Source organism: Tachyglossus aculeatus, chromosome 21 (assembly GCF_015852505.1).
Source record: "Tachyglossus aculeatus isolate mTacAcu1 chromosome 21, mTacAcu1.pri, whole genome shotgun sequence".
Classification (NCBI taxonomy): domain Eukaryota; kingdom Metazoa; phylum Chordata; class Mammalia; order Monotremata; family Tachyglossidae; genus Tachyglossus; species Tachyglossus aculeatus.
The window spans coordinates 11,486,052-11,499,121 of record NC_052086.1 but is presented as its reverse complement, the minus strand read 5'-3'; the positions used below and the strand labels follow the sequence as shown (position 1 = coordinate 11,499,121).

Here is a 13,070-nt window from a genome sequence, read left to right as displayed (position 1 = left end):
GGCTCCGCCAATTGTCAGCTGGGTGACTTTGGGCGAGTCACTTCACTTCTCTGGGCCTCAGTTCCCTCGTCTGGAAAATGGGGATTAAGACTGTGAGCACGTGGGACAACCTGATTACCTTGTATCTACCCCAGCGCTTAGAACAGTGCTTGGCACATAGTAAGCGCTTAACAAATAACAACATTATTATTATTATTATTATTATTATTATTAACTCAGAAAAATAATAATGATAATGATAATAATAACAATAGCACTTCCATTGCTTGGATTTTGTCTTCCCGGCTTCCCTGTGAGCCAGGAGAGGCGGGTATTATCATCCTTTAGAGAAGCAGCTTGGCTCAATGGAAAGAGGCCGGGCTTTGGAGTCAGAGGTCACGGGTTCAAGTCCCAGCTCTGCCAATTGTCAGCTGGGTGACTTTGGGCGAGTCACTTCACTTCTCTGGGCCTCAGTCACCTCATCTGGAAAATGGGGATGAAGATTGTGAGCCCCACGTGGGACAACCTGATCGCCTTGTATCCTAGCAGTGCTTTGAAAATCAATCAATCAATCAATCGTATTTATTGAGCGCTTACTGTGTCAATCGTATTTGTTGAGCGCTTATTGTGTGCACAGCACTGTACTAAGCGCTTGGGAAGTCCAAGTTGGCAACATATAGAGACGGTCCCTACCCAAAAGTGGGCTCACAGTCTAGAAAGGAGGGACAGAGGGGCAGAGGGACAGCACGTGCGTCCCCAGCCTGGCTCTGCACACAGTAAGCGCTCAATAAATACGGTTGAGTGAATGAATGAAACTCAATCAATCGTATTTATTGAGCGCTTACTGTGTGCAGAGCACTGTACTAAGCGCTTGGGAAGTCCAAGATGGCAACATATAGAGACGGTCCCTACCCAACAGTGGGCTCACAGTCTAAAAGTGAATGAATGAATGAATGAACGCGCTCACTAAATACGGTTGAGTGAATCATCATCAATCGTATTTATTGAGCGCTTACTGTGTGCAGAGCACTGTACTAAGCGCTTGGGAAGTCCAAGTTGGCAACATAGAGAGACAGGTCCCTACCCAACAGTGGGCTCACAGTCTAAAAGTGAATGAATGAATGAATGAATGCGCTCACTAAATACGGTTGACTGAATCATCATCAATCGTATTTATTGAGCGCTTACTGTGTGCAGAGCACTGTACTAAGCGCTTGGGAAGTCCAAGTCGGCAACATAGAGAGACGGTCCCTACCCAACAGTGGGCTCACAGTCTAAAAGTGAATGAATGAATGAATGAATGCGCTCAATAAATACGGTTGAGTGAATCATCATCAATCGTATTTATTGAGCGCTTACTGTGTGCAGAGCACTGTACTAAGCGCTTGGGAAGTCCAAGTCGGCAACATAGAGAGACGGTCCCTACCTAACAGTGGGCTCACAGGCTAGAAAGAGAGGGGCAGAGGGAGAGCACGTGCGTCCCCAGCCCGGCGGTCCCCAAGTGAAGCCCCCCATCCGCTCACCCCGGTGGGCTTCTGGACGGGAGAGGGGCTGCGGGGCAGGGGAGAGGATTTTTTTGGGGGGGGGGGACGGACCCCAGCGGAGGCCTCCCACCCCCTCGTCCCGCAGGTGCGTGCGCGTCACGGACACCGGGCTCAGCTACCTATCCACCATGTCCTCCCTCCGAAGCCTCTACTTGCGCTGGTGCTGCCAGGTAAGGGCCGGCTATTGGGGTAACCCCCCTTCCCCACCCCCCGGGGAGCTTCTTGGACGTCCAGGGTGGGGGGTGGGGGGCGGCGGGCGGGCGGACGGGGACCACCCCATCACCAACAGCCGCCCCGGCCCCCTCGGCCTCTCGAAGGCCTTTCGGCGGGAAGGGAGAGGGAGGCGAGGGCGAGGCGGCCCCCCCAAAACAACCACCCCACACGTACGGCGGGGCTCAAGAGAAGCAGCGGGGCTCAGTGGAACGAGCCCCGGCTTTGGAGTCCGAGGTCGTGGGTTCAAATCCCGGCTCCGCCGACGGTCAGCCGGGGGACTTCGGGCGACTTCTCTGGGCCTCAGTGCCCTCATCTGGAAAACGGGGATGAAGACTGGGAGCCCCCCGGGGGACAGCCTGATCACCTTGTAATCTCCCCAGCGCTTAGAACAGGGCTTGGCACATAGTAAGCGCTTAATAAATGCCATTATTATTATTATTATTATACAGGTGCAGGACTTTGGGCTGAAACATCTCCTGGCCATGCGCAGCTTGCGACTTCTGTCTCTGGCAGGTGAGACCAGGCCTCCCTCGCCTCCGCTCACTCCATAAATGGGGCCGGGCCGGGGTGATGCTCTATTTATTTATACATTACTCTATTTATTTATCTATTACTCTATTTATTTATTTACTTATTTCTCTATTACTCTATTTATCTATTACTGGGGGGAGGCTCTATTTATTTATATATTACTCTATTTATCTATTACTCTATTTATTTATTTACTTATTTCCCTATTACTCTATCTATTACTGGGGGGAGGCTCTATTTATTTATATATTACTCTATTTATTTATCTATTACTCTATATATTACTCTATCTACTACTGGGGGATGCTCTATTTATTTATCTATTACTCTATTTATTTATCTATTACTCTATTTATTTATTTATTACTCTATCTATTATTGGGGGGATGCTCTGTTTATTTATATATTACTCTATCATCATCATCATATCAATCGTATTTATTGAGCGCTTGCTGTGTGCAGAGCACTGTACTGAGCGCTTGGGAAGTACAAGTTGGCAACAAGTTCCCCTCCCCACAGCACCTGTATATATGTATATATGTTTGTATGGATTACGGAAGGAGGTATTTTATTTATTTATTTATTTATTTATTTATTTATTTATTTATTTAAGGAGGTAATTTATTTATGTATATATGTATATATGTTTGTATGGATTACGGAAGGAGGTATTTTATTTATTTATTTATTTATTTGTTTAAGGGGGTAATTTATTTATCTATTACTCTATTTATTTATTTATATATTACTCTATCTATTACTGGGGGGATGCTCTATTTATTTATATATTTACTCTATCATCATCATCATCATCATCAAGCATATTTATTGAGCGCTTGCTGTGTGCAGAGCACTGTACTAAGCGCTTGGGAAGTCCAAGCTGGCAACATATAGAGACAGTCCCTACCCACCAGTGGGCTCACAGTCTAAAAGGGGGGAGACAGAGAACAAAACCAAACATACTAACAAAATAAAATAAATAGAATAGATATGTACAAGTAAGATAAATAGAGTAATAAATATGTACAAGCATATATACATATATACAGGTGCTGTGGGGAAGGGAAGGAGGTACTTTATTTATTTATTTATTTATTTATTTAAGGAGGTAATTTATTTATCTATTACTCTATTTATTTATATATTACTCTATTTATCTGTTACTCTATTTATTTTTCTATTTATTTTGCTTGTACATATCTATCCTATTTCTTTTACTCTGTTAATATGTTTCGTTTTGTTCTCCGTCTCCCCCTTCTAGACTGTGAATTCCTCTCATTCCAAGCGCTTAGTCCAGTGCTCTGCACACAGTGGGTGCTCGATAAATATGACTGAATGAATGAATGAATGAATATACGTTGCCAACTTGTACTTCCCAAGCAGTCAGTACAGTGCTCTGCACACAGTGGGCGCTCAATAAATACGACTGACTGAATGAATGAATGAATATATGTTGCCAACTTGAACTTCCCAAGCGCTCAGTCCAGTGCTGTGCACACAGTAAGCGCTCAAAAAATACGATTGAATGAATGCATGAATTCCCCAACTTCACTGACCTGCTCAACCCTACATCATCCACTCATCAACTGTTGCCGAGTCGTACTTTCCAAGCGCTTAGTGCGGTGCTCTGCACACAGTAAGCGCTCAATAAATACGCTTGAATGAATGAATGAATGAATGTTGGGTCGGGACCGTCTCTATATGTTGCCAACTTGGACTTCCCAAGCGCTTAGTACAGTACTTGAGCACACAGTAAGCGCTCAATAAATACGCTTGAATGAATGAATGTTGGGTAGGGACTGTCTCGATATGTTGCCAACTTGGACTTCCCAATTGCTTAGTACAGTGCTCTGCACACAGTAAGCGCTCAATAAATACGATTGATTGATTGATTGCCCACCCGGGGCCCAGACATCCGCCCCCCACCCCCAAGGAGAAGCCCAGACCCCCGCCACTGGGAAGCAGCACGGCTTAGCGGGAGCGCCACTTGTCAGCTGTGTGACCTTGGGCAAGTCGCTTCACTTCCCTGGGCCTCCGTGACTTCATCTGTAAAATGGGGATGAAGACCGTGAGCCCCGCCGTGGGACCACCCGTTCACCCTGTATTCAATCAATCGTATTTATTGAGCGCTCACTGTGTGCAGAGCACTGGACTAAGCGCTTGGGAAGTCCACGTTGGCAACATATAATGATCGAGTGAATAATAGTAGTGGTATTTCTTCAGAGTTTACTATGTGCCAAGCACTGGCAAAATAAACCAATACACCAGTTTACAATATAAACCAATCACAAACAGTCCTTGGCCCAAATGGGGCTCACAGATTCACAGGGAATCAATCAATCAATCAATCAATCGTATTTATTGAGCGCTTACTGTGTGCAGAGCACTGGACTAAGCGCTTGGGAAGTCTAAGTTGGCAACATACAGAGACGGTCCCGACCCAACAGTGGGCTCACAGTCTAGATCGATCAATCAATCAATCAGTCGTATTTATTCAGCGCTTACTGTGTGCAGAGCACTGTACTAAGCGCTTGGGAAGTACAAGTTGGCAACATATAGAGACAGTCCCTACCCAACAGTGGGCTCACAGTCTAAAAGGCGGGGCGGGAGCGCTCAAAACAGTGCTCGGCCCATAGCAAGAAGCAGCGGGGCTCGGCGGAGAGAGCCCGGGCTTTGGACTCCGAGGTCACGGGTTCAAATCCCGGCTCCACCAACTGTCAGCCGGGTGACTCTGGGCCAGTCGCTTCACTTCTCCGGGCCTCAGTTCCCTCATCTGGAAAATGGGGATACAAACCTTGAGCCCCCCGTGGGCCAACCGGATCACCTCGTCCGCTTAGAACGGTGCTTAACAAACGCCATCATCATTATTATGAGCATTAGTAGTAAGCACTTAAATCCCGTCGTCGTTTGGTTTTTTGAACGGCGCTTAACAAACACCATCATTATTATTATGAGCATTAGTAGTAAGCGCTTAACACATCCCGTCGTCGTTTGGTTTTTTTGAACGGCGCTTAACAAACACCATCATTATTATTATTACCATTAGTAGTAAGCGCTTAACAAATCCCGTCGTCGTTTGGTTTTTTTGAACGGCGCTTAACAAACACCATCATTATTATTATGAGCACTAGTAGTAAGCGCTTAACAAATCCCGTCGTCGTTTGGTTTTTTTGAACGGCGCTTAACAAACACCATCATTATTATTATTAGCACTAGTAGTAAGCGCTTAACACATCCCGTCGTCGTTTGGTTTTTTTGAACGGCGCTTAACAAACACCATCATTATTATTATGAGCATTAGTAGTAAGCGCTTAACAAATCCCGTCGTCGTTTGTTTTTTTTGAACGGCGCTTAACAAACACCATCATTATTATTATTACCATTAGTAGTCAGCGCTTAACAAATCCCGTCGTCGTCTGGTTTTTTTGAATGGCGCTTAACAAACACCATCATTATTATTATTACCATTAGTAGTAAGCGCTTAACAAATCCCGTCGTCGTTTGGTTTTTTTGAACGGCGCTTAACGAACACCATCATTATTATTATTACCATTAGTAGTAAGCGCTTAACAAATCCCGTCGTCATTTGGTTTTTTTGAACGGCGCTTAACAAACACCATCATTATTATTATTACCATTAGTAGTAAGCGCTTAACAAATCCCGTTGTTGTTTGGTTTTTTGAACGGTGCTTAACAAACACCATCATTATTATTATTACCATTAGTAGTGAGCGCTTAACACATCCTGTCGTTGTTTGGTTTTTTTGAACGGCGCTTAACAAACACCATCATTATTATTACGAGCATTAGTAGTAAGCGCTTAACAAATCCCGTCGTCGTTTGGTTTTTTTGAACGGCGCTTAACAAACGCCATCATTATTATTATTATTAGCATTAGTAGTCAGCGCTTAACAAATCCCGCCGTCGTTTGGGTTTTTTTGAACGGCGCTTAACAAACACCATCATTATTATTATGAGCATTAGTAGTAAGCGCTTAACAAATCCCGTCGTCGTTTGGTTTTTTTGAACGGCGCTTAACAAACACCATCATTATTATTATGAGCATTAGTAGTAAGCGCTTAACAAATCCCGTCGTCATTTGGTTTTTTTGAACGGCGCTTAACAAACACCATCATTATTATTATGAGCATTAGTAGTAAGCGCTTAACAAATCCCGTCGTCGTTTGGTTTTTTTGAACAGCGCTTAACAAACACCATCATTATTATTATGAGCATTAGTAGTAAGCGCTTAACAAATCCCGTCGTCGTTTGGTTTTTTTGAACGGCGCTTAACAAACACCATCATTATTATTATGAGCATTAGTAGTAAGCGCTTAACAAATCCCGTCGTCGTTTGGTTTTTTTGAACGGCGCTTAACAAACACCATCATTATTATTATGACCATTAGTAGTAAGCGCTTAACAAATCCCGTCCTCGTTTGGTTTTTTTGAACGGTGCTTAACAAACACCATCGTTATTATTATGAGCATTAGTAGTAAGCGCTTAACAAATCCCGTCGTCGTTTGGTTTTTTTGAACGGCGCTTAACAAACACCATCATTATTATTATTAGCACTAGTAGTAAGCGCTTAACAAATCCCGTAGTCATTTGGTTTTTTTGAACGGCGCTTAACAAACACCATCATTATTATTATGAGCATTAGTAGTAAGCGCTTAAATCCCGTCGTCGTTTGGTTTTTTTGAACGGCGCTTAACAAACACCATCATCATTATTATGAGCATTAGTAGTAAGCGCTTAACAAATCCCGTCGTCGTTTGGTTTTTTTGAACGGCGCTTAACAAACACCATCATTATTATTATGAGCATTAGTAGTAAGCGCTTAACAAATCCCGTCGTCGTTTGGTTTTTTTGGAACGGCGCTTAACAAACACCATCATTATTATTATGAGCATTAGTAGTAAGCGCTTAGCACATCCCATCCTCGTTTGGTTTTTTTGAACGGCGCTTAACAAACACCATCATTATTATTATGAGCATTAGTAGTAAGGGCTTAACAAATCCCATCGTCGTTTGGTTTTTTGGAACGGCGCTTAACAAACACCATCATTATTATTATTACCATTAGTAGTCAGCGCTTAACAAATCCCGTCATCGTTTGGGTTTTTTTGAACGGTGCTTAACAAACACCATCGTTATTATTATGAGCATTAGTAGTAAGCGCTTAACAAATCCCGTCGTCGTTTGGTTTTTTTGAACGGCGCTTAACAAACACCATCATTATTATTATTAGCACTAGTAGTAAGCGCTTAACAAATCCCGTCGTCGTTTGGTTTTTTTGAACGGCGCTTAACAAACACCATCATTATTATTATGACCATTAGTAGTAAGCGCTTAACAAATCCCGTCGTCGTTTGGTTTTTTTGAACGGCGCTTAACAAACACCATCATCATTATTATTAGCATTAGTAGTAAGCGCTTAACAAATCCCGTCGTCGTCTGGTTTTTTTGAACGGCGCTTAACAAACACCATCATTATTATTATGAGCATTAGTAGTAAGCGCTTAACAAATCCCGTCGTCGTTTGGTTTTTTGAACGGCGCTTAACAAACACCATCATTATTATTATGAGCATTAGTAGTAAGCGCTTAACACATCCCGTCGTCGTTTGTTTTTTTTGAACGGCGCTTAACAAACACCATCATTATTATTATTACCATTAGTAGTCAGCGCTTAACAAATCCCGTCGTCGTCTGGTTTTTTTGAATGGCGCTTAACAAACACCATCATTATTATTATGAGCATTAGTAGTAAGCGCTTAACACATCCCGCTGTCGTTTGGTTTTTTTGGAACGGCGCTTAACAAACACCATCATTATTATTATGAGCATTAGTAGTAAGCGCTTAGCACATCCCATCCTCGTTTGGTTTTTTTGAACGGCGCTTAACAAACACCATCATTATTATTATGAGCATTAGTAGTAAGGGCTTAACAAATCCCATCGTCGTTTGGTTTTTTGGAACGGCGCTTAACAAACACCATCATTATTATTATTACCATTAGTAGTCAGCGCTTAACAAATCCCGTCATCGTTTGGGTTTTTTTGAACGGCGCTTAACAAACATCATCATTATTATTATTACCATTAGTAGTAAGCGCTTAACACATCGCGTCGTCGTTTGGTTTTTTTGAACGGCGCTTAACAAACACCATCATCATTATTATGAGCATTAGTAGCAAGCGCTTAACAAATCCCGTCGTCGTTTGGTTTTTTTGAACGGCGCTTAACAAACACCATCATCATTATTATGAGCATTAGTAGTAAGCGCTTAACAAATCCCGTCGTCATTTGGTTTTTTTGAACGGCGCTTAACAAACACCATCATTATTATTATGAGCATTAGTAGTAAGCGCTTAACAAATCCCGCCGTCGTTTGGTTTTTTTTGAATGGTGTTTGTTAAGCGCTTACCACGTGCAAAGCGCTGTTCTAAGCGCCGGCGGGGGGATACAAGGCGATCCAGTTGTCCCACACGGGGCAATATTATTATCCTCCACGTCGAAGCTTCGACCCTGGACCCCAAATTGGCCCGCGGGGAGAGGGTCGCGGGGGTCCCCCGGAGCCTCACGCCGCCCGTCGCCCCGCGTGTGCTTTCAGGATGCCCCCTGCTCACCACGACGGGGCTGTCGGGCCTGGTGCAGCTGCAGGGCCTGGAGGAGCTGGAGCTGACCAACTGCCCCGGGGCCACCCCGGAGCTCTCCAAGTATTTCTCCCAGCACCTGCCCCGCTGCCTGGTCATCGAGTAGCCATCGCCGCCGGCCTGCGCCTCCCCATCCCTCCTTCGGGACCCGCTGGACGTGGCCAGGCCTTCCCCTCCGCGCCGCTTCGCCTTCCCTCAACCCGCTCCCGCCTTGGATCCGCCAACCGACGCAGGCCACCCGGGGCCGGCCGGTGGCCCGCCCGCCCTCCCCCCGTCCCGGGACAGGCCGGGGATGGGGGGCCGGGGCCCGCAGGGAGCGGGGACCGGCTGGGAGGCGAGCGCTCAGCCCAGCGCCGCCGTTGGCGTGACCGCCGCCGCTCCCAGCATCCTCTTCCGTCCCTGCAGGCCCACGGCTCCCGCTAGCCAGCCCCGACGAGGGGGCGAGGGGACCCCCGGCCTCCCCCTGCTCCCCCTGCCCCCTCTGCCAGATCCAGGGCCCCGCCACCTGGGGCCGTCCTTCACCCTCTCAGCCCCCGGGGCCTGACCTCTGACCCCTGACCCCTAAACCCGCCCCAGCCAGGGATTTTCCATCCCCAGCGCGCGCGCACATTCCCACACACGGACCCACCCGCACGACCACACGTGCCCTCCCGTCGTACAGCCGTGCCCCCCCCGTGCCCTCCGTGCCCCGCCTTCGCTCCCACACAAGCACAGCCCTGCACGCCCACCCGCGGCCCCCCGTCCCCCCAGCCTGCCACCCAGTCCAGCCCAGTCCACCCCCGCCCTCAGCTGCCCCATCTTCTTCCTTCCCCTGGAGGCGGCTGGCACGGGGGACCTCGGCCCCCGTCACCGTCCAGCTGCTCGGTCCCTCTCCGCCCGGTCTGAGGCGGGCACCCTCCCGTCTCCCTAGGGGAGACCCCCAGGGCGGCCCGCAGACCTCCAAGGAGGCCTGGGATTCGGCGCCCTGGTCATGGCGAGAGAGGGCCCTAGCCTCCGGTGCCCACTGCCCCCCGGCCAAAGCCACGCGGGGGGCTCGGAAAGGACCGGGGGTCCGGCCCGGGGGGCGGGTGAGGAGCTCAAGGCATCCCAGCCAAGGCAGGGAGGAGGGAGACTGAGGCAGGAGAAGGCAAGGACGGGGCCGGCGGGCAGGGCCCGGCCTGGGAAGTTGGCATCGGGCCTCCCGGCCCGGTCTGGTCCTTCCTTCCTTCCCAGCCTCAGCCCAGTAGGACTTCCAGGCCAGAAAAGGGGACCCCCCCCAGGTCACCCCACCACCACCACCTTCCCCGTTGCCCCCCGAGCGGCCGGCTGGCCCCTTCCCCAGCCCCTTGGGCCGGACAGAAGCCCCCCAACCCCGTCCACTCCGCTTCCCCTTCCCCGACGCCCCAGTGGCAGCCCCCAGATGTCCAGAACTTCATCCGCTCGTGATGTCTTCACCCCTCTAGGTTTTGGGGGGGCTCTCACCCTGCCCCGCCCGGCCCTCCGCGACCCCAGAGGACTAGGCCCGGACCCAGACAGCGAAGGAAATCCGCAAAGCCAAGACACCGCAAACCCCCCGAGACGGACGGACGGACGGACGGGCACAGACAGGGCGGCCCAGGCGGCCGGAGGTGCCACTCGAGGGACGCGGGCGCCCAGAGATGTTTCCAGGGGGTTCGGGGTTGGCATCAAGGCCGACTCGTACTCCCCAGGCGCTTAGTACACAGGGAGCGCTCAGTAGATACGACTGGTCGACCGGCACCGGGTCGGTCTCGGCCCAACCGGGAGGCGGGCTGGGTGGGGAGGAGGTGTCCCTCGGTCCCAAGTATTAAAAGCGACTGAAGCTGTGATATTTCCAACCACTGTAGGAGGAGGAATAAAAGGGGAGAGGAAAAAAAAAAAAAAGGCAAAAACCACAAAAAAAACCAACCCCGAGGAACATTTTCTTACTGTACATAACGACCTCATTCTCCTGTATATGCGGAAGATATAACCTTATATTTGGTAAGTGTTTCTTGTGCTATTTTATCACGTGACCTGTTTATAAAAATATATATTAAAAAAAAAAAGCTGCAAAAAAGCCCCGGGTCCGGTGTGTTTGCCTGTCCGGAGGAAGGGAGGGGAGGGGGCGTTCATTCATTCCATCGTATTTATTGAGCGCTCAACTGTGTGCGGAGCACTGTACTGAGCGCTTGCGCTGTAACGATAAACGTGGAACCGGGGGGAAAGGCCCAGGGCTGGGGGTCAGGAAACCTGGGTTCTGATACCAGCTCTGCTGTGTGACATCATCATCATCATCATCAGTCGTATTTATTGAGCGCTTACTGTGTGCAGAGCACTGGACTAAGCGCTTGGGAAGTACAAATTGGCAACATCAGGCAGGCACTGCCCCTCTCTGGGTCTCCATGGCTTCTTCCGTAAAATGGGCCTCTGCTCCCCCTCCTTTTTAATAATAATAATAATGGCATTTATTAAGCGCTTACTATGTTCTAAGCACCGCGGGGGATACAAGGTAATCAGGTTGTCCCACACAGCGTGGCTCAATGGAAAGAGCCCGGGCTTCGGAGTCAGAGGTCATGGGTTCAAATCCCGGCTCCGCCAGTTGTCAGCTGGGTGACTTTGGGCAAGTCACTTCACTTCTCTGGGCCTCGGTTCCCTCATCTGCAAAATGGGGATTAAGACTGTGAGCCCCACGTGGGACAACCTGATCGCCTTGTATCCTCCCAGTGCTTAGAACAGTGCTTTACACATAGTAAACACTTAACAATACTTAACATAGTAAACACTTAATAATACCATTATTATTATTATGGGGCTCACAGTCTAAGTCCCCATTTTCCAGATGAGGTGGAATTATTATTCCATTATTATTATTATTATTATTATTATCATTATTATTATGAGATCGTGGGCTCCACCACTTTATTCGGCTGTGTGACTTTGGGCAAGTCACTTCACTTCTCTGGGCCTCAGTTCCCTCATCTGGAAAATGGGAATTAAGATTGTGAGCCCCACGTGGGACAACCTGATCGCCTTGTATCCTCCCAGTGCTTAGAACAGTGCTTTGCACATAGTAAACACTTAACAAATGCCATTATTATTATTATTATGGGGCTCACGGTCTAAAGTCCCCATTTTCCAGATGAGGTGGAATTATTATTCCATTATTATTATTATGATTATGGGGCTCACAGTCTAAGTCCCCATTTTCCAGATGAGGTGGAACTATTGTTCCATTATTATTATTATTATTATGGGGCTCACGGTCAAAGTCCCCATTTTCCAGATGAGGTGGAATTATTCTTCCATTATTATTATTATTATCATTATTATTATGAGGTCGTGGCCTCCGCCACTTTATTCGGCTGGGTGACTTTGGGCAAGTCACTTCACTTCTCTGGGCCTCAGTTCCCTCATCTGTAAAATGGGGTTAAGATTGTGAGCCCCACGTGGGACAACCTGATCGCCTTGTATCCTCCCAGTGCTTAGAACAGTGCTGTGCACATAGTAAGCGCTTAACAAATACCATTATTATTATTATTATGGGGCTCACAGTCTAAGTCCCCGTTTTCCAGATGAGGTGGAATTATTATTCCATTATCATCATTATTATTATTGTCATTATTATTATGAGGTCGTGGGCTCCGCCACTTTATTCGGCTGGGTGACTTTGGGCAAGTCACTTCACTTCTCTGGGCCTCAGTTCCCTCATCTGTAAAATGGGGATTAAGATTGTGAGCCCCACGTGGGACAACCTGATCGCCTTGTATCCTCCCAGCGCTTAGAACAGTGCTGTGCACATAGTAAGCGCTTAACAAATACCATTATTATTATGAGGTTAACGGTCTAAATCCCCATTTTCCAGATGAGGTGGAATTATTATTCCATTATTACTATTATCATTATTATTATTATGGGGCTCACGGTCTATGTCCCCATTTTCCAGATGAGGTGGAATTATTATTCCATTATTAGGATTAGCATTATTATTAGGAGGTCGTGGGCTCCGCCACTTTATTCGGCTGGGTGACTTTGGGCAAGTCACTTCACTTCTCTGGGCCTCAGTTCCCTCATCTGGAAAATGGGGATTAAGATTGTGAGCCCCACGTGGGACAACCTGATCGCCTTGTATCCTCCCAGCGCTTAGAACAGTGCTGTGCACATAGTA

The 13,070-nt window shown here is 47.5% G+C and overlaps 1 protein-coding gene across 1 annotated transcript in view; it reads left to right on the top strand.

The window, feature by feature from the left end:
* Positions 1-9,186, top strand: part of FBXL16 (F-box and leucine rich repeat protein 16) — a 56,973-nt gene extending 47,787 nt beyond the window's left edge. Inside the window, exons 4-6 of the mRNA XM_038762425.1 lie at positions 1,609-1,693; positions 2,186-2,249; positions 8,884-9,186. Of these exons, the coding sequence (XP_038618353.1) occupies positions 1,609-1,693; positions 2,186-2,249; positions 8,884-9,032 (298 nt within the window). The 3' untranslated portion in view covers positions 9,033-9,186. The remainder of the gene's footprint in view (positions 1-1,608; positions 1,694-2,185; positions 2,250-8,883) is intronic.
* The last annotated feature ends 3,884 nt before the right edge of the window (positions 9,187-13,070 follow it).